This window comes from Giraffa tippelskirchi, chromosome 4 (genome assembly GCF_054371585.1).
Source record: "Giraffa tippelskirchi isolate mGirTip1 chromosome 4, T2T-mGirTip1v1.2.pri, whole genome shotgun sequence".
NCBI classification, from domain to species: domain Eukaryota; kingdom Metazoa; phylum Chordata; class Mammalia; order Artiodactyla; family Giraffidae; genus Giraffa; species Giraffa tippelskirchi.
In genome coordinates, this window is record NC_137278.1 from 10,435,048 (window position 1) to 10,456,533 (window position 21,486).

General features: G+C 41.2%; 1 protein-coding gene across 37 annotated transcripts in view; it reads left to right on the forward strand.

The window, feature by feature from the left end:
* Window positions 1-21,486, forward strand: part of MAPKAP1 (MAPK associated protein 1) — a 233,532-nt gene that overhangs the window by 120,630 nt on the left and 91,416 nt on the right. For 34 of the 37 annotated variants that reach the window (XM_081588533.1, XM_081588538.1, XM_081588554.1 and 31 more), the window contains one exon: window positions 7,441-7,617. The exons of the other annotated variants lie outside the window; for them this stretch is intronic. In XM_081588533.1, coding sequence (XP_081444659.1) covers window positions 7,441-7,617 — 177 coding nt within the window. The remainder of the gene's footprint in view (window positions 1-7,440; window positions 7,618-21,486) is intronic. 37 annotated transcript variants of the gene reach the window in all.

A 21,486-nucleotide genomic window follows, 5' to 3' on the forward strand; every position in this document is an offset into this window, starting at 1 on the left:
ATGTAAGCCACATTTACAATTTTAATTTTCTAGTAATCACATATTTAAAACATTTCCAAGAAGTAAAATTAATTTTCATAATACAGTTTATCTAACCCATTACAAGAAAGATTATCGTTTCAATATGTAATTGATGTAAAAATTATTAATGAGATGTTTTTGTTATTTTTTGGGTCACGTTTTCAATATCTAGTGTTTATATGCTATTTACAGCATATCTCAATTCAAACTAGCCACATTCCAAGAGGCTTCCCTGGTGACTCAGAGGTGAAGAATCCGACTGCCAATGCAGGAAGCTCAAGAGACATGGGTTTGATTGGTGGGTCAGGAAGATTCCCCCGGAGGAGAAAATAGCAGCCCGCTCCAGTATTCTTGCCTGGAGAATTCCATGGACTGAGGAGCCTGGCAGGCTACAGTCTGTGAGGTTGCAAAGAGTTTAACACGACTGAGTATGCACACACACACATTCTAAGGGCTCAGTAACCACAGGTTTGGAAAGTGCAGCTGTAGAGTATACCAACACATGATACAGCCACACAACGGATTTTACTGTGGATTCAGTTTATTCTCATGTAAACTCAGCTACCTAGAGTCCTTAGGAAACTTGGTGAACCTTGTAGATAGCTGAGGTTTATCTCATTCAGTATTGAGGTTTCTGTATTTTTGTAATTCTTCATAGAAGCTCTCTAACCTGTGGTAACATTTTCATCTGCCTTCTTAATCAGTATATAACATAGTGGTCAAGGGTATGGGATTCAAAGCCATTGTCTGGGTTTGCATTCTGGCACTGACCATCAGGGTGATCTTGGATGAATTACTTCAGCCTGCGTATTCCAGTTTTCCTGTGTGTGAAATGAGGATAGGAGCTTCCTATCAGGGTAGTTATAAAATTAAAATGAGAAAATACATGGCAACTGCTCTGTAAATGTTTGTTTCTGTTGTTGCTAAATACTGTAACTCCAACAGCTAGTACTGCAACCAATACTAGTGTTAATTCAGCAGTAATAGCATAATTTAGCCCTTTTCTGATAGCTCACATAATTGTACCATGCTGTGATACATTGATGCCCTCATGGGCTTATCAAAGTATCTAGGAACGTTTGACTTTATATTGTATGTTTTCTGACAACTTTGCGGTTTCAATTCTTTATACTCCCTCCCCCTCCCCCCTTTCTTTTTTTTTTGTGTCTCCATCTCCACCATGGTGTATGTACTCTTCTCCCATTTCTTGGTTGCTGCTTCTAATTTATACTCCTTAGAGTCATCACAGAGAACCCTTTACCTAAATAATAACAGCCTGACTCACCCTCCCCATTTTGACCCCCAGCCATGCTCCCATACATTCTAACACATCATGATCTTTAACTGGCAGCTTCTTGACTTACAGCTTCTGCTTTTACTATTTCCTTAGAAACATCTTTCTCAGTCTTCTCTTGATACCCTGCTTAATCTCAAAAGACTTAAGTCCCTCATCATTTCTTCATTCAGCAAATATTTATGGAGTTCCAGACCCTGGGTATCAAGGATAAAATGGAGAACAAGAGAAATGCAATGGCTACACTCAAAAAATTTACAGTTTGGTGGGGAAGAAGAAATTATCAAGTGTAATAGCACTTTGTAACTGGCTCATTTCACTTATCATTTGTATTCATTCATGCATTCAGTAAATATTTATTGAGTGTTTGCTATATACCAGGCATTTTGTTGGGTGTACAGTGGTGAGTGGAACAAGATACGGTTTCTCTTCTGTGAATTCCACAAGCTAGTGAAGGAAATGGGCAAATAATTCAAATAATTAAACCGAATTATGTTTGCTCAGAAGCTGAGTTAAGTGCTCTGCAGGGAAGGGATGCCACTGTGAGAGCCTCACCTGGGAACCAGGGGTGTGGGGGAAGTGGGGGGTTCCCTCAGAAAGTGAGGCCCAAGGCATTTGGCAGATGGAATGGTTTGGCAGCGATGCTGTGGCAGGAGGAAGCGTGTAGTGGTCAGGGGACTTGAAGACACAGCAATAGAAAGTGACCCAGAAGGAGCTCAGACAGAACTATATGAAGGTCTTGCTTCTGCTTAAAAATTAGTGGGCATTTTCTCCCTAGAACTTTACCAGGGAATTTAGATTTAACTATTCCCGTCTGAGGTTGCTGTGGCTTGACAAGTCTTATGATGTTATTTATCAGTTTTACTTTCCATTTATGGGGGATGTGTTTTGGAGAAAAGGAAATCTTGGGAGTCTTAAAAATCTTTATCTAACTTCAAAGAGCTGAACTTCTGACTTCAAAGAGATGAACTTCTGAGCTGCAACTGTCGGAATCTTTTTCTCTCTTGCTAATACCTGACATACTCTTAATATTGATTCTCACCAAACTAAACAGCAAAGCTCATGTATTGAGCATTCTAGACATTTCAGAATCATGCATTATTTTATTTTTCATTTGAAAAGAGCAAACATTAGTCTGTCTCATGATCATACTTTAGTGTGTTTTGCATTTTCTGAAGATAAATGAATTTCTACATTTGGTAGAAATCTGTGGTACTCCCTGGAATGGTCCTGAATTTTCATTTATGAACTAAATGCCATCTATTTATGGGCTTATGGCTTCTGTCTCTTCATAAAAGCCATACTGCCATTTGAACATAAAGTGAATGTCGGTCAACAATCCAGTGAGATAAAATTTTGTACTGAAAAACTTAGCTTTATTTGATAAGATATGAATAAGGGAAATTCAATTAATTGTACTCATTAACGCTTTGGAGATAAATATTTTCCCCCAAAGGCTCTCTCTTTGACAGCAGGCTCCATTTTACATCCATTCATTATTTAAGCTTTCATTCCTCTTTCAAACTCGATGGTACTCAGAGGACCTGCTCTATCCATGCCAACCCAACTCTTAAAATTAAGCCTCTTCTTGTAGATCCAGTTGTCCTGTACGTGTTTGTGAGTGTTTTGATCATTCTTCTCCCTCTTGATAGATAGTTAATTCAGCTTCTGTGCAATCAGAAACTTAAAAGTGGTAGAAGAAATTTTGGCAAAATGAGAATCCTTCTCCATGCCAGGCACTGTGCAGTTAATTATGTCATTTAATCCTTATCAGACCATGTTGCAGTCATTGTGGTTATTTCCTCCTTAATTCCAAAACCTGGTAGAGTAAAGGACCACACGTGTGAATCAGGCTGGCTATGCTCAGAGTCTCTAGGACAAATGATTTTTCTCTTTGTAGTGGAGTGAGAGGATTGCCCAGCCTTCTTTGTCCTGTTCCATATTTCTGAATTGTCCACAGTAAGAATGTGTTACCCTTATCAAAAATTTAATTAAGTATTTTATAAAGAAGGGCTTCCCTTGTGGCTCAGCTGGTAAAGAATATGCCTGCAATGCAGGAGGCCTTGGTTTGATTCCTGGGTTGGGAAGATCCCCTAGAAAAGGGAAAGGCTACCCACTCCAGTATTCTGGCCTGGAGAATTCCATCGATTTTATAAAGAAAGGAAAATGAAAATTATACATATATATTGTGGGATATCTGGAAAGTATAGAAAGTTAGAAAAAAGTGCTCATTGCTTGAATGTTAACATAATCTTTATAAACATTTTGGTTCCTTTTCTTCTAGTCTTTTTATATGTATGTAATTGAACATTTTTATATAGTTGTAATAATTTCTTATTGTTTTTTTTCCTCCATAAAAAACTGAGATGCTGGTACTCACATCTTGATTAACTGTAAGAATGCCTCTTTCATTTTCTCTTTCTCCTGGGCCTTCTTCCTTGTCTTGAATTGCAATCTCTACACATGTGCATTGCCTTGAAAACCCCATTTGGCTAACATATCAGTGTGACAAGCAAGAAAAAGAAAGGCTTATTTATTACTTCTCTTCTCATTAACACACACACCATTAATAATACCCACTATGTTTTTTCCATGGGTAGCGTGATTCAGTCTACACATGCATATATTCATTCATTCAACAAATATTTGTTAAGTACCTTCTAAATGCCAGCCATTTTACTCTTAAGTGAGAATGCAGAGACAATAGAATCCTTGCTCTTTAGAAGAACATAGATGCATAAATAAGAAAAAGAGCAGTGCAGAAGTAACAGCCAAGTTCTGTTAGAACGCAGGGGAGAATAACTTGAGATCCAAATGATTCTCCTAAAGAAATCAAAGAAAGCCTGTTACGAGTAAGAAAATGGAACTCAGACAGATTTGGCCACATAGCTTGTTCTTGTTTGTGTTAGCATTAAAACTGGATCTGACTGGAAAACCCCTCTTCCTTCCACCAAACTGTCATAAGAGGTGCCCCATTTTCATCGTCTTGGAAGCTCTAGATATCTATAGTTGGTGTGTTTCTAAGTCACGGACCTAAAGCTGCCCCTCTTTTTCTCTCCCCACTTCAAAATGCCACTAAATTCTGAAGTGATCAAAGTGTCATGAAAGAGAAGTAAGGAGACCTGAGTTCTCTGGAAACCGATTTTGCCACCATTTAATTAGGTGATCATGGCACCTTATTATTCTTTGAAATAGGCATCTATTTCCTATTTGTAAAAGCAAGGAGGTTGAAATAAATCTCTCTAAGCTTCTAATGTTTTATAAATATGTGTCATGGTTTCCTTTTCCTTTTTACCATATGTAGCATTTCTGTAAGAGTGAAGGAACAACGACCTTGGGAAATCTTGACACACCATGGCATTGGCAGAGGGGTAGATGGAAGTCAAAAGTGAGGGCTCTTGACTGCCTGAGTTTGAATCTCAGCTCTGTCACTTACCTGCTGTTTAATTTTGAACAAACCACTTAATCTCATTGAGCCTCAGTTTTGTAATTTATGAAATAGAAATAATAACTCACAGTTGGTGGGAAGATGGAGTGAGCTCATGTATCTAAACCACTTTGCATAGTGTCTGGCACATAATACTCAGTGAATATAGCCAATGATACCAGTGGCTGTTGTACTAGTACTAATTTGGAGTCCTGAAGCAGTTTTAGAAGTCAGAATACCACAGTAGCTTCTTTTATTCATGATTCCTGTATACAGGCACAGAGAAACCAATATCCGTGCCTAGCATATGGAATTTTAGTCATTTCCCCCCTTATATGTTCAATTAAGGGTTTGGTAGGGGAGTCCTGTTTACTGCTAAACTTTGCTGATGACCCAGAGAAGACTTCCATTAATTTGTGTAAGTGGATGAACTATTTATTCTTTTCCTTGCTGTGTTCCCAGTGCTCAGGACAGACTATAGCATAGCCTAGGCATTTCAATTGCTTTTTGAACGAATACGTGATACCACACTTTATATTCAAGAACTGGGGGAGAAGAGCATTTGGTGCGGTGAGTCTTTGGCTTTCAGAGCTTAGCCTGTGACATTTGCCGAGTTTGTTTTGAGGGGATTTGGGGGCGTCCCATGACAATCAAAGCAGAATTCTTCTGATACCAATGTTTGGCTTTCCGCTTTGATCAATAGACTTATTATTTGCTCTTGAAACCTCTGTGGTGCTAGGGACTCACAGACATTCCTCAGGATGATTTACACAGCAGTAAATAATCTGTGCTGTCCATCGCTTGCTTCATCAGTGTCTTCCCTGTTCATAAACTCCCAAAGACTCAGTGGGCCCCAAGGCTAGAGCACAGTGGACATATTCACTCCAATTGGCACATAGAACATGTTGCCCAGTTTCACTGTTGCTTTGTTGCTCTAGTATGTATCCACGATTTGTCTTCAAGGGTTGACCTAACTGTTGAAGTTATTTTCCATCTGACTTTATTATCATTACTACCATTTACTTTTCTACCTCTGTTATATGCTAGGCACTACATATATCATCTCATTGAAACTTCACAGCCACCACTGGGTAATTGTACCATTTTTGTAGAAGTGGAATGTGAAGGAGATGAAGCTTATTCTCTGAATTCACATAGCCCAGGAGCAATGCGGCTTCAGTTTGAACTCAAGTCTCTTTGGACACAAAGCCCTTAGCTATTACCCTATGATATTTTTCTCATCTGAAGGACTTTCTTCTGCTTCTGCAAGTGTTTTGTGTTGAAGTTGGTAACCTTTTGCAAAGATCGGTAAGTTTCCCATACCATTCAGAGATGAATTTTAAAAAAATTTAACAGCATTGCAAACACATGAAATTTATAGTGACAAACATAGCCAGATTACTTTCTTGTTATCCATCCATTTAGTAAATTTACAGTTCCCATTAATTTTAATCTGTCCTTATTACCTGTTTCATATAATAAATATCTCTTAGTCATGACAGACTGAGTATAGATCACCTGAAGTAGACTCTCTCCCAATAAGCAGAGTTGCAGCTAAAGACTTGTGCATTAATTGGGAAAATTGCAAATCAGGTAGTCAGTGAAATAATTCATTGTCACATCCAATCAATAAACTTTGTAAATCAACTCATTTAATTCAAAAAATGATCTATATAGATCAAGCAACCAATTAAACAATTAGCATACACTTTGCAATTAATTAATTTAAGCATCAATCATATCATTTAAACTCCAAATTTAAGCCACAGAATTTAGAATCCTACCTCCTTGTGAACTATTAGGTTCAAATTCTCAGTGCTCGCAGATTTGCAGTTTCACGATTCAACTTTGGTGCAGGGTATCTTCAAGTGTTTTAGTTATTTCAGTGTTAAATTTTCTTTATGTTTCCCACTCTTTTTCAGCAAATTGACTTTTTATTTTCCTCGAAGGAGAAGGAGTGTCAATTCTAAACTGGGCAGAGCTGGAGTCTGGCAGTTCTGACTGGACGTTCTAGGGAAGTGAGACAAGTCCAGAAGTGTTGATAGTTGGGAAGCTTAGTTATCTACATCAGGATAAATTGGGTCATTTGCTTTTACTATGTTAAGTGTCCTTGGTGTTTTGAATCAGATCTATCAAGAGAGCCTGATATTCTTCAGGAAAAGGAGAACTGTAAAGACTGTCTCGGTTACCCTGAGCACTTCTTCTGAGCTAGAGCACAGATATTTTCTTAATCCTGAACATAAATCAGAGGCCTCTGACTCCCTGCAAATATTTTTTCCTCCTTTATAGTTTTGTCTCTCTTTTATGGTATTTATTTTATTTACACTTATAGCTAATGTAGTACTTCCTTTCCCCTGCTGCTATTCACTAAGCTTCCTTTGAGGGTCTATACTCGGTCTCATCTTTGATCTAAGCCGTTAAGTCCCATGGCTTATATGTAACAGATGCTCCATAAATACTCGCTGGAAGAATAGAACAGTATAAACATTCTCATTTCACACCGTGTCTCTCCCCCTTTGCACTGCCGTGTATGTGTTTTCTCTTTATCAGAGGAAGCAGGGTTTGGGAGATCTCACTGTATCCAGGTTTTGGGGTGAGGAGCAGCAGCGTCCCACTTGGTTTGCTGTCTGCCATAACTCTGGTCTCTGCATCCCTCCCGCAGCTTGGTGTTCACTTACCTTTTTTATTTTCCCTACAGTGACAATGTCAGTGCCTACTGCCTGCATATTGCTGAGGATGACGGGGAGGTTGACACAGACTTTCCCCCACTGGATTCCAACGAGCCCATTCATAAGTTTGGCTTCAGTACTTTGGCCCTGGTTGAAAAGTATTCATCTCCCGGTCTGACATCCAAAGAGTCACTCTTTGTTCGAATGTGAGTATTGACTCTGTTACTTATCTCAGTATCTCACCTCTGCCTTTTAGGGTTTTGGATTTGATTTTGGTTTTCTTATCAGATGAATGATACTTGGTATCTGGAGAGTCAACATGAAATGATGACTTCCAGAGAGATGAAGACAACATTTGCATTGTATTCCAGGCCACTGCACCTGGGGTAAATTGTATTAAGTCTGTCTCAAAAGTTGTGTCTATGTACCAAGCCTCTGGAAATATTGGGGCACTTCAGACCCTATGAAGGAAAAATTTGATGTTTCCCTCTTTCTCATCAAGGAATCCAAACTGAAAATGTGTGTTGCAGTCACTTCTCTTTTGTGATTTAAAATATTTCTTCTTCTCTCCAAGTTTGTTCAAATCAAATTTGCTTTTCTTCTTAGTTGCCTTTCTTTAGACTGAGCAGACGTTCTTAACCTTGTCTGTGCCTTTGGTAGTCTGCTAAAGCCTACAGAAGCCCTTCTCAGAGAAGTGTTTGTAAATGCAAAGAATAATATTCACAGAGTACAGGAAAATTCCATTATATTTAAATAGTTATCAAATTATTAAATTTGTGATATATTAATATGTACTGGCTTTATCAATACATTACATGACAAGATCCAGAGGCAGGTCTAAGAGTAACTCCTGAGGTCTCTCGTTTCAAGGTAGTAATAAATATAGATGGTACTTGAGACATTTGCCACAGCTGTAATGATGCTGTCTGTGGTTTCTGTTCATGACAGAGTCACCAGTACTGCTCATAGGACTGTGATTTGTTGACCACTTTCATAATTCCAGGAAATGCTAAATATCAGAAGTTAGTTAAAATAAAAATGTGGTTTTTGTCCATTCATGTCTATAGAGCACCTGAGTCTTATACATATGTCCTGATTGTTAGGGGAAAACCTGCAGTGTCTTCTCAGTTTAAGCTTTTCTAAAGGCGGCTGTGACACTGCCGCTCCTGGCCGGCTCCTGGGGACAATGGCGATCCCTTTGGCACCCCCTGCTGTTAGTAACCAGCAAATGCACTGTCGAGAAGAGGGATCCCTTTAGAGGGCTTTCCCCTGTCTTTTAAAAGCATATTGCCTTTGTTTCAGACTTTTTACTAAAAATAGTATTATGCTACCTAGGATAGACAAGTATTTTGGACGTTTCTACCCTTGAGCAAAGAAAGAAACCTGCGTGCCTGGGAGTGAGCTGGGGGGTAGCTCCTCATGGTCATTTTATCCCTACCATGAAGTCATGTTTGGTGTACATAGCAGCAAAGATTTTTCCTTCTTTTTACATTTTGGAGGCACTAAAACAACAACTTTAAAGAATATTTAAAGTAGTTTAAAAGTTATCCAATGATTCCTCCATCCCAGTATAATTATTTTCATTTTTATATAATCATTTCCACGTGTATATATATTATACTTTCAGTTCTAGCATACATATTGTGTTATTTTTACTCAATATTATATTCCAAATATTTTGATATCTGTTCTTAATTCCTGCAATCTACATTTATTATGTAATGTCTCAGACCTTTGGTAAAAACCTGCAGCTGCTTTTCTAACAAACTGTTGATCAGCAAAAATTAAGGGGCTACAGAAACGCTCATTTTTATGCTGTTCCTTTCTGGGCTTCATGCAAAGACAATTCTGTGTACATGTACAGTTGACTGTGGTTTGGAAATCTGAAAATCAGTCCATCCTTGTTATAAAAAATTTTTTTTTACAATTGTAATTGTACTGATGTTCATATTGTATAAAATAACTCATTTAATAAAGTAGTACTTTGATTTTGCAGAAAAAAAAAAAGAGACAGCCCCATATTCTCATGGAGCTTTCTGTCTAATGGGGTGACAGTTGTCAAACAAACCATCCAAATATGATGAGCAATACAACAGAAAAATGTATGAGATGAAATAGATACCTGTCACAGGGTGTTTAGATTGTTTCCTTGATTTGGTTTTAATAAGGGACTCTTTAAAGATAGTCCTTAGGGACTCTTTAAAGATAGTCCTTATCTATATCCCTTTTGTTTCTGTTGAATAACTTCCTTAGGAAAGTGTCCTCTGAGTAGGATTATTGGTCAAGGTAAAAAACATCTTCAGATTCTCACTTTGTATTGACGTACACAGCCTTCTGAAGATGTATTTGTCACAGTGCTACTAATAAAATTCATAAAACCATCTTTTCAGTCTTACCATCACAAAATGTAATGTGTGCATGCTCAGTCACGTCCAACTCTTTGCAGCCCCATGGACTGTAGCCCGCCAGGCTTCTCTGTCCATGGAATTTTCCAGGCAAGAACACTGGAGCAGGCTGCCATTTCCTGCTCTAGGGGATCTTTCCGACCCAGTAATGAAACCCACATCTCTTGTGTCTCCTGCATTGGCAAGAGGCTTCTTTACCACTAGCGCCACGTGGGAAGCCCTAAGATGTCATTAGGAATTTTTGTTTTTTTTTAAGATGTATGTAGTGGAATTTCAGTAGCAGCAGCTTCTACTTGGAATTCTGTTGTTTATTAGTAAGTCACTAGAAGCATTATTCTCATTAGCGCACAATTTTTGCTACATAAATACTAACATATGATCATTAGTAGTCTTTTGATCTGAAAGTCCTTTCTAAAACAAGCGCTTTAAAAAGGAAAATTAATTCTCCTGAAACTTCAGTGTTTGCCCAAAGTTGTTTTATTATAATGTTACTTAAACCCATACAGATGTAAAATGCTAGTTACAAATTCCATATCTTTATGCAGCTGAAACAAAATTATAAATTAAATGCAAATAAAACTATAGCATTAATAAAATACAAATTAACAAACATTAATGCAACAGATGATGTTTTGTTGAAATTAAATCACTGATGTTGGATTTAATGGGTGTTAAATGTTTTTTACTTGTCAACTTGAATTTTTGATTTTCATAAGAAACATCATATTATTATTTGTCCATTTAAGCAGTGAATGTATTTTTAGGTATTAGTCCATTATTTTAATGGGTCAGTTGACTTACAGTGCACACCTCCCCAATTTTAAATGCTTTTTAATGGAAGAATAAGGAACATTTCTGCTAGGATACCCAGCTTATGCCAGTCCTGCTCAGGACTCCCCCGTTTTATTTTATTTATTTCGGCCATGCCATGTATCTTGTGAGACCTCAGTTCCCCAACCAAGGATTGAACCTGGGCCATGGTAGTGAAAGCCTGGAGTCCTAACCACCAAAGGGCTGACTTTCCCTGTTTTAAAATGAGAAGTCCTAAGTCCAAGAGCTCCCCACTCCATCCTGGGCGAACCAGGGTGATGCATCACCTTACTTTCTGCTATTGTTAATTGGTGTTTCTGTAGATGGGCTCTCTGCCTGACTGATCCTGTGCACAGTGAGACTTGTACACACAGATCATGAACTCTTGAGAGATTAGCAAGTCTGGTCCATAAAGAGCCTTGTGTACACTTCTCCCATCACTTTCTCTATTCTAACAGTTTTTGCATGCAGCTTGCACTGCCAGTTAGCCTTTCTGCCTCTGTTATTGATGTTAAATAACTAGCTGCTGGAACATACAGTCTCCCAAGTCTTACCAGCTTATCCCACATGTTGGCAAACTGAAGGATGTTATGGTAAATATCTTAGACTTGCAGGCCATACAGTCTCTGTAACTCAATTCTGCTGTAGTAGTGTGAAAGTAACCATAGACAAATACATAAATGGATGTGAGCTTGATTGGTTGACTCTGGCTTCACATGTTTTGGCTTCCCAGGTGGTGCTAGTGGTAAAGAACCCGCCTGCCAGTGGAGGTGATGTAAGAGACATGGGTCTGATCCCTGCGTCAGGAACATTCCCTTATTTCTTGTTCACCTCTGTCTAATGAAGGTTAAGGGGCTCGTCCAGGTATTTCTCTTCCAAGCAGTGACTCAAGGCTCCCCCAGCTGGATTGAGAATGGGAAACCTGGAAAACTGGGCGTGGCCTATATCTTTATCTCTCTGTCGCTGTTTAAGTCATTGTATACATCTATCTGTATAACTTTTTGCTTTTCAGTGAAAATCATATATACGTGATTTTCATTGAACTAAAAGCACAATTTTTAAATTCTGAAACTCAAGAGAGCCTGTGAATGCATCTGTTGACCTTGGGGGCCCTTGAACCTTGGGTAGGAAATACTGCTGTCAGAAAATTACCTCAGGCCCTGGTATGTAGGAAGTACTACATGGTTACGGTTTGTTATTTTTATCAGAGATTTGTCAATCTGAATAATTCACCCTAAGGTGGGTATAGGGTATAACTTTTCTTTGGGTTATTTTTTATTACACAATTAATTCATGTCCAGTATAGAAAAATTAGAAAATATGTTTCTTCATATAAAAGAAAATTTAAAATTTCTCCTTGTTTCATCATGTAAGGATAATGACTTATTATATTATATAATGATTTACATTTAAAAAGAGGAGCTAGTTAACTTAAATTAATCCCTAATTGGAAAAGTGTTCTGTGAAAGAGTGTGGAGGTGAGTGTTACTGAATTGAGGCTACACTGGTTTTTTCCTCCCAGGCCCTTGGGCCCCAGGAAGCCCCTGGAAATAGAGTTGTCATTAGGGGAAGGAGAATGGATTACTCTTAACGAAGTACAAATTAGGAGCCTGTTAGTGAACACTGCCTCCTTTACCAGATCAGCAAGCGGATTTCTAAGGTATCCATTGTTCTTGATTGATTTTGGACAGAGCCAATATATATATATAAACAGGAGTCCCTAAGTTGCTGACAGCTAGCTTCTCTGAGCCTAAGCACTGAAGTTGACTGTCAGGAGCATGGGAAGGGAGAAGTAGCGGACAGAGAGCTGGGTGAAGTGACCCCTAATACTAGTTAAGGGCTAGATCTCAGCTGATTTTCAACATCCAAAGAAGTGCTCCTTACCAGCAATGACCAAGCCAAGGCCTGCAAGGCCATTGGACCGGTCAGACAAGGGGTGGACAGGAGAGGAACTCACATTGTCTATCTCGTCCCATCCCCCAAAAGTCAAAGTGTCAGTTGCTCAGTTGTGTCCAACTCATTGCCACCCCATGGACTGTAGCCCGCCAGGCTCCTCTATTCATGGGATTCTCCAGGCAAGAATACTGGAGTGGGTAGCCATTCCCTTCTCCTGGGGATTTTCCTGACCCGGGGATCAAACCCGGATCTCCTGCGTTTCAGGCAGATTCTTTACCACCTGAGCCACCAGGGAAGCACCTCCGTCCCTCAGCATGGGCTGATTCCATCAGAGTTTGTGACTCTGAATTGAGTTTAAAAAATGGCGACGACAGAAGCGATGTGTGTGGTGTCATTGTGTTACCTGTGTTGACATTATTATTTCACACTGGCATCCTACTCTGAGGTGGGGAAGAAGAGCTTTAAGAGAAGAAAAATCAAAAGCAATAAAACAGAATCCTCCTAAATCAGAAGTCAATTAATTAAATTGCTCTCCTATATATGTGTTTTATAGGAATTCCCTGGTGGCTCAGATGGTAAAGCGTCTGCCTACAATGTGGGAGACCCAGGTTTGATCCCTGGGTCAGGAAGATCCTCTGGAGAAGGAAATGGCAACCCACTCCAGTACTCTTGCCTGGAAAATCCTGTGGACAGAGGAGCCTGGTAGGCTATCCATGGGGTCGCAAAGAGTCGGACACAACTGAGCAACTAAACTTTGAACTTTCCTATATGTGTTTTACTTGGGCTTCTCTGATGGCTCAGTTGGGAATTTGCCTGTAATGCAGGGCACTTGGGTTCGATCCCTGAGTTGGGAAGATCCCTTGGAGAAGGGAATGGCAATCCATTCCAGTATTCTTGCCTGGAGAATTCCATGGACAGAGAAGCCTGATCGGATACAGTCCATGGGATCACAAAGAGTCAGACAGTGCTGAGGGACTAACACTTTCACTTTCATATGTGTTTTACTTGCAGTGTTTAATGTATCAGGGGATATGGGAAAGGGACTGTTGTAACCAAAAGCTGCAGAGCATATAGAATTCAGTTAGGATTTTGCTCTTTGGGAAACGGAGCACTGGGTCAGCGTTGGAGGGCCTTGTACCAGAAGCTGGGCTGTCTCGGGCAATGTGGCCCAGAGGGCTCCCAGAGATGGCTGTGGCTTCTCTTGTCTGCATAAAGAGAAAGGTTAGCTGCTTTTTCAGGAGGTATGCCCTAGATTCATTGTTCTTTCTGTATGAGGGCTTTTCAGAAAGGGTCTCGGTGGTTTTAGTATGCTTTCTTTACAGTACACCCCAAGTGACTAGACCTTTATGAAAAGATATCATTAGTTTGAAAACTCACTTGCTCTTATGTGATATTGCCTTGCTAAGTCTGGAGAGGAGGTGGCGGGGGCGGAGAGGGATGAGTATTTTTGCACACTCAGTTTGGTGCCCCTCATAGCTGTTGTTTCATTTATTCCTTATAAGCAACTCACCTTTATAAGCTGAGGATCAGAGACAGGTAGTTATCCAAGGTCAGACAGTTTGGTAAGGGGCAAGGCTAAAATAGGGCAGGGAATTTAAAAAAAAGATACGTGTGTTCTTTGTAATCAGGCCTGACAGTATGTCTGTAAATTATCCTAGTTATTTATTGTTTGCTTGAGTCGTAGAGGACCAACTGTGTGTTGTTTCTTTTCATTCTGTTGTATTAGCAAACATTTTCATTGTCCAGATTGTCCTCATGTATGGAAACATAACATATGCAGCCTGTTTAATTTTGTATTTGTAAATCTGACTTGATTTCCTTTTTGGCAACAGCTACTGTCTAGAGAAAAGAAAAGATTTTTCTTTGTGTCTGTTTAAAGTGACAGGAATATTGGAGCAAGTAATAAAGATAGAAAGCATTAATTACATACTTCTAAGAATTTAAAGGTCAGACAAGCTAAATATGTATGTTTTGCTCCCTGGAATGTCTGTCTGTTGAAATGGTGCCAGGATAGCTTTGTTCCTACAATAAGAGCCCATATTTTAGATAACCATCAAGTTACTCTGGTATCCAAAAATTATACCAGATTGTTGCTTCAGTTGCTATGAATCTTAAAAGTTTGGGACTCACGTTTCTGACATTAATATGATTTGTTTCATGATCCACCCACTTTGGCCATGTTTAGTTACTATGTCTCATTTTGATTTCCTCTGTTCTCCCCTCAGCTTAGGTTGGAGTCTGTCAGCTGCTGCTATGTACATGTCAGGCTAGTGACTTGTAATGTTTATTAATACAATGTCAGTCTCGCTGTTGAAAAAACCGTGATGCTTTCTCAGAAGGTTGCGGTAGAACGAAGCGTTTGATTTCCAGATCCTGTCTGCACTGCGTGGTGAATACATTCTCAGATGTTATGCAGTTCAGTGACCTGACAGTTGTGGACCCCCGCCTGGGACCCCATTTCAGCAGGACATATCTGAACAGAAACAGTTTGCAAAACTTTACACACTTAAACTCCTGCCAAGGCAAACTGTTAGCCACTTGAGTTTGTTATAAATACCCGGTGGCAGTGGTTGGAAGTAGCCCACGGTGTGTTTTATATTCTGAACTGAATGTGAATGTCTTTGTGGTTATATAGAGTAGTAAATAATTGAGTTTGATTAGGGAGAGGGACCTCATTATCCCCCACCTGTGCCCAGCTGGAAGGGGAGGGTCGAAATGAAGCCATTAGCTGTCTCTCTTACTGGCATCTCAAAGAGCTCAAATACATCTGTGTCTTATTTTCTTTTCTGGCACAATCAGTCGAGCAAGCTAAGCAGGCATGACCGGATTTGGCAAGTCCCAAGGACTCTGGCAAAGACACAAGGAGAAGGCGGAGGGGCAGTCATTTTGGCTTCTCACTGCCCATTAGTCTAGTGAGTTATGTTTTTGGAAAATGTCTGTTTTGAGAAAGAGTACTTTGTCCAATGTCAAACATCACATACTCACACCATACACTTTGATCTTTAAAAAAAAGACTTTTGTCAGTGCAAGGGGAACCAAAATGTGGCATTCACACTAGCGTAAACTCTCTTTATGGATAAAGTAATATACCCGAAGGACTTGCTTTAAAGCAGGCATGCTGCAGTTATTACAAGGCTTTCTCCCGCTCATATATTTTCATTTTCTACCTTGAAGTGCTCGAGAATGAACATGCATGGAATTGGGACCAAAGAAGGCTGGGAACCAAAGGGTTGCGTCTTCATCAGGATTATGAACCGGTCAGGCCTAGAGGAGGGGGAGCTGCTCCTGTCAGCCTCATCCCACTTCCACAAACTGAGGCTGTGGCTCAGAAAACCAGGACCTTCTCCAGGGGCTTTCAGAAGGGGGTCTTGTAGGTCACATTCTGAGTCTGAGAGTTGGGACATTTACAGTCAAACTGAATTTGTTACAGTGGAAGTTGACCTTTACCATAGACTGTTCAGTGGTTCCAATCTGGAAGATATGTTCCCCATAAGTCTCTTTTTCCCCTGAGTTCCCCAAACTCCCTTGGCTATAGGGAGGTTTAAAGCACAGGCTTTGGGGTCTGGCAAACCTGAGTTCAAGTTCTGGTTCCTGCATTTGTTAGGTGCGCAACTCTAGGCACGTGTCTCAATCTCGCCAGACCTCAATTTCCTTCATTATAAAATGGGACTTATGATAGCACCCACCTTTCCTAGGAGGATTAAATGAACAAAATCCATACTCAATAAATGTCAACTATTGTCACTTTCTCATCATTATATATATCACTTCTTTGTATGAAGAAAAGCTGATAGTGGTATTTTGCATGCTAAGTCACTTCAGTCACGTCCAACTCTTTACAACCCCATGGACTGTAGCCCTCCAGGCTCCTCTGTCCATGGGATTTTCCAGGCAAGAATACTAGAATGGGTTGCCGTTTCCTTCTCCAGGGGATCTTCCTGTCCCAGGGATTGAACCCAGGTCTCTTACATCTCCGGAGTTGGCAGGCGGGTTCTTTACCACTAACACCACATGGGAAGCCCAGTAGTTGTACTATCTATTGCTTATTAAGTATTTTTTATGACAAGTATTATGTTAACTATTTTAGAAGTATTTAGAAGTAAGCTGTTACAGAAAAACCTGAGTGAATGTTTTGGCCAGCCCAGTATTTACCCCTGAAAACAATGTTATAGTCTGAGAATTATCCTCTTTTTGTAGATGAGAAAACTAGAAGTTAGGGAGATTATATCATTTACCCAAGGAAGGCAGAGTTCTGACTCCAAAGCAGGCTCTGTTCTAGAACTTGCTGTGCTCCACTGCCTTCTACTGTTGCCACCATTTTTTCAGTATGATGTAGAGATAAACAACAACTATGCTTTGAGACATCTCCACTAAGAAGCTTCTCAGACGCACCCCCACCCCTATCTGCTGGGCTAAATGCCTCTGTGTTTTGGCAGCATTCTGAGCTTCCCTTCATCTCTGTGCTGATCACGCAGAACTGTAATTCTTTCTTTACTTCTTTGTCTTTCTCTTCTGCTGGACTGTGCTATTAATACTTGGATTAGGGACCATATTGTTGATCTCTGAATCCAAAATAGTGTCTTGAATAGATGACTGACCTCAGGTATGTTCCCTAATGTCTCCAGCCTCAGTTTTGGCAAAATGGATATAACAATGGTGTTTATTTTAGGGTAGAATAAGTTAACACAGATCTGAAAGCCCTACCACAGCACGGACTACATGCTCAGTAAGTAGTAGATGCTACTATTATTGTTGTATTTGTTGACTAATAACCTCTTATCTGGGTCTGCACATCCAGGTGCTCTTAATAAATCTCACTGGATTTCTCTACCTTGTCACCATGATTTTTAACTTCCACCAACTCCATCCAAAGTGGAGTTAAGCTGAGGTGGAACATATCTACTTCTCTAGTTTACTCTCTCAAAAAGGAAAACCTTGAAACCAGAGCCCAGGGTGCCCTTCTTTGAGCTTCGGGGGATTTCGATGCCTGGGCTGGAAGCTCTGTACTGATGAGATCCCAGTGCTGCCACCGTGCCCAACAGATTGTGCATTGTAATGAACCTGTGTTATCAGTTATGAGGATTGAGATCCATCCCCACAAATAAGCATTGTCTGCTGGGGGTTTAGGGGAGACGGGCTGAACGGGGCCTCTTCTCTTGGGGTGAAGACTTGGGACAGGGGGAACACACGAGAAAAAACACTGTATACTCCTACTGTGTGTCAGCCTTAGTTCCAGGTGCTCTGCATTTGTTGTCTGTTTTATCCTTCTGACAATTCTGTAGGCATGTGGCCTCCTCATTTCCTGGACACAGCTGAGGTTCCCACGTGTTAAGACGAAATTTCAGTTAGCCGTGCAGCCAGGATTTGAACCAAAGGGTGTTGGACTCCCAGCACATGTGTTTTCCTCTCCAGAATGTTGCCTTCCAACTTGGGTTCTGATTCCAGCTCTGCCCCCATAAGTAGAATCTGAGCTTCTCAGATAAAGACCTGTGCCCCTACTTCTTCTCTGTCCCCCACCACCTCTAGGTTAATGTCTAGTGCAGAAATGCTTGTGTCAGGTTAATGCAGGTATAAAAACTTCCCTGTGGTAACCAAGTGGCTTTGCACTGGGACAGAGTTGAATTCCTCAAGTGAGTAACCTTTTTTTAAAATGCCCACACGTTTTTTCAGCAGTTACTAGACTTGACAGGGCCTAAGTTGGAACTGACTAAAGCATTCCTGGCAGCATTCAGTCAGCTCCCTGAGGTGGCGCCTCATCCTGAACCCAGCACCAGCAGCCCAGGGGGCCGTGGAAGGGCAGCTGCTTCTGTTCAGTGCTGCCCCTAGAATGCCCTGCACGGGCAAAAGAGAAGCCGTCTGTCCACGAGGGAGGAGCAGTTTCTGAGCTGAGAGTGGGTTTGTAACCCATCCGTCTGGCCATCCACCCTCCTGTCTGTCCAAGGCCAAGTCATCCCCAGCTCGGGTCACAGCCCTGAGACTGGAACGCAGTGCCATGAGGAAGGGAGGCAGGGCTGGCACCTTCCTGCCTGCTGCACACAGTTCCCCCCGAGATCATCCTCTCCTCCATTTCAGACCCAGTGCCCGACATTAAATAAAGGCAGCTTTAAAGGATCTATTTCAATAGACATTTTAGGAAGCCCATAAAAAACCCTAGATATGAAGAAATGCGGCATAAAACCCAGACTGTTTGGAAGTCAAGCTGAAAATTGTGGTAGCAAGCCTCCATATCCATTTATTAAATGGGAGCATCACATAACAGTTGCACCTCCATGGATTCTGAGAAGCACCTCAATCCAGTCCCCTTGGCGTCTTAGAAACATTTTAAGTCCCGTAGACCTGGGACAAGATCCAAGGTTGGCATTCTGTCTGGCAGGAGAAGAGCGAGTGGAGTGCAAGGGTGACCCATGGAAACTTTCATTAGGTCCGGCTGAGCGTACAGGACGCAGGGGTCACAACCTCTTTCTCCTTTAAAAGGTGCTCGTTTTCACCGCCGCGGAGCCCCCGAGCTAGAGCCCGCACACTCAAGAAGGCACATTCCGCGCGCCGAGCGTGCCCCTTCCCTTCACTGTTGTTTTCATTTTCCTCTCATGAACCCTGCTACCCTGGCTTCAGCACGGAGGCTGTAAAGGAAGATGGAGAGCCGAGTTACCTCAGAATGATCACTATCGTTAACATTCACGGGTGGTTCACTTATCATTCCTGACTGCACAGACATGGCAGCCGCTCGGAAGCGTCCGCAGGTGTAGCATGGTGATACATATTACATTGTGCCACAATGGATTTATGTATTCTGTAACAAAAGAAAAGTGTAATGAAAAAATACAGAAGGTAATCCTTTATTCCCCCACCACACAATTTATCAGTAATGCCGGTAGATGATAAGCGTCAGGGATTTCCTCTGCATGCTTTAACCTTGTCACCCAGGTACGTTTTGGTAAAATGACAGAAAAATACAGACGAGGGATTTTCCTCCGTTCAAAAATCTTTTTAAAAGGACACTTTTAATTTATGGAAGTTAGTCCCAACACAAGGCCTCCTTTCGAGCTTTTAGTCCGCCTTTGCTGAAAAGATAAACGTATGGTTGTGAAATAATGCTATCAGCCAGCAGCAGATTAGGCGAGAACCGTGAGCAATTTACAAGCCAACTGAAATCTACAAGAGTTGAGGTGAAAGCCGGAGCAGCTGGAAGTTTGCAAGATGCAGCCCAAGACTAGTTTGCAAGTACCCGAGAACTGGTGTTCCCTTTTAGGTCCTCCTCATCCATCGCCCGACATATTGTCACAGATGGAGCGCATACTGACTTCCGAGGAGAAAGCAGGGGAAGGCAGGTCTGAACGCGGACGATTGGCGTTTGTTCCAAACACATGCTGGCCTGGCGCCAGAGCAAATACCCGCAAGTTTATAAATGCACCAGGCACTTTACATTTCAGAACTCTTGCCAAAGTATCACTTACTACATCGCTCCCTAAATATAGTTTTCAAAAAAAAAAAAGCTATTTCTTATTTTGCTTTGATCAGTAAAATAAACTTTTAAAAATTGTTCTGGGATGGGGTCCAGCTTCTGAGGTAAAGAACGGCTGGGGCTCAGGCATGATTCAGTAACAGAGTGTTCAGTAAAATTAGCTTGACATTTCTCAGGCCTGCTGTTCGATAGCAAGAACTTGACCAAGTTAAAATGGATGATCGTGCTGGCTAGACCAGCATCGGCTTTTGCTTTTTAACAAATGGAATGTCAAGGATTAAACAGCAAGCCGTATGGAGAGGGAAGGGGGTGGAGATGTCTTTGTATTAGGGAAGCAAATTGGGTCCTTGGTTTTGAGATCGGCCCCCATCCCCCGTGGAAAGCCAGCCACCTGGTTGGTTCCAAGCTGGGTTGAAGGCCCCTTCCCAACCTGTCCTACCATTGGGAAGCTTTTCTGTGGCTTAGCTTGGGGCTTGGCTTTTCTTTCTGATTTCTTGTCAGTATGAAGTTCTGCCATGTTTTTTGGCTGTGTTCCGTTTTGAGATTCTTGGTGGGGAAGTGGGAATGCAACCAAACTCCTTGTGGCAATTCCCATGTTCCATAGTTGGAAACTTGGGTCCCATTTGTTACATGAGCTGCTTGGAATTGGCCTGTTTTGTTTCGGTGCCCAAGCATAGTGAGTAGTGTTTGTGATACTTGCTCTTTCAATTAACGGTCTTAGTGAAGTTATATCTCACTCAGGGATCGGCTTCTTTTTCAAGGGTACTTGCTCCTTACCAGTTTTTTCCTGTCTAGATGACCCTCACACCCCAAGTGTGATTGGCTAGAAGCTTATAAGTAGTGTTGTTATTTTGTCTTGTAATTATTTACTCCAGCTAATATTTTGCTTGACCTTCTAGGACTAAGTAGATTAAAACATGACTACTGAAGTATACACAGACTATGGGTTTTGTTTTGTTTTTTTAATTAATGCTTCTTCATCTATTTGTTTGCCAGCTAGGAGGAGTCTTTGTTTTCCTTATTCTGAATTGCTCTGGGCTATCGTATCCACCCCTGTGGCCCCCACATTGGGTTTCCCAAGTGAAAGCGTTAGTCACTCAGTTGTGTTCTACTCTTTGCGACCTACGGACGGTAGACCTCCAGGCTCCTCTGTCTGTGGGATTCTCCAGGCAAGAATACTAGAGTGGATAGGTAGTCCCTTATCCAGGGGATCTTCCCGACCTAGAGATCGAACCTGGGTCTCCTACATTGCAGGCAGATTCTTTACTGTCTGAGCCACCAGGGAAGCCCATGCTTCCCAGGTGGCCCAGTGATAAAGAATCCATCTGTGAATGCAGGAGATACAGGAGCCACGGGTTCAGTTCCAGGGTCAGGAAGATCTCCTGGAGAAGGGACTGGCCATCCACTCCAGTATTCTCTCCTGGAAAATCTCATGGACAGAGGAGCCTGGCAGGCGACAGTCCGTAGGGGTGCAAAGAGTTGGACACAACTGAATGACTGAG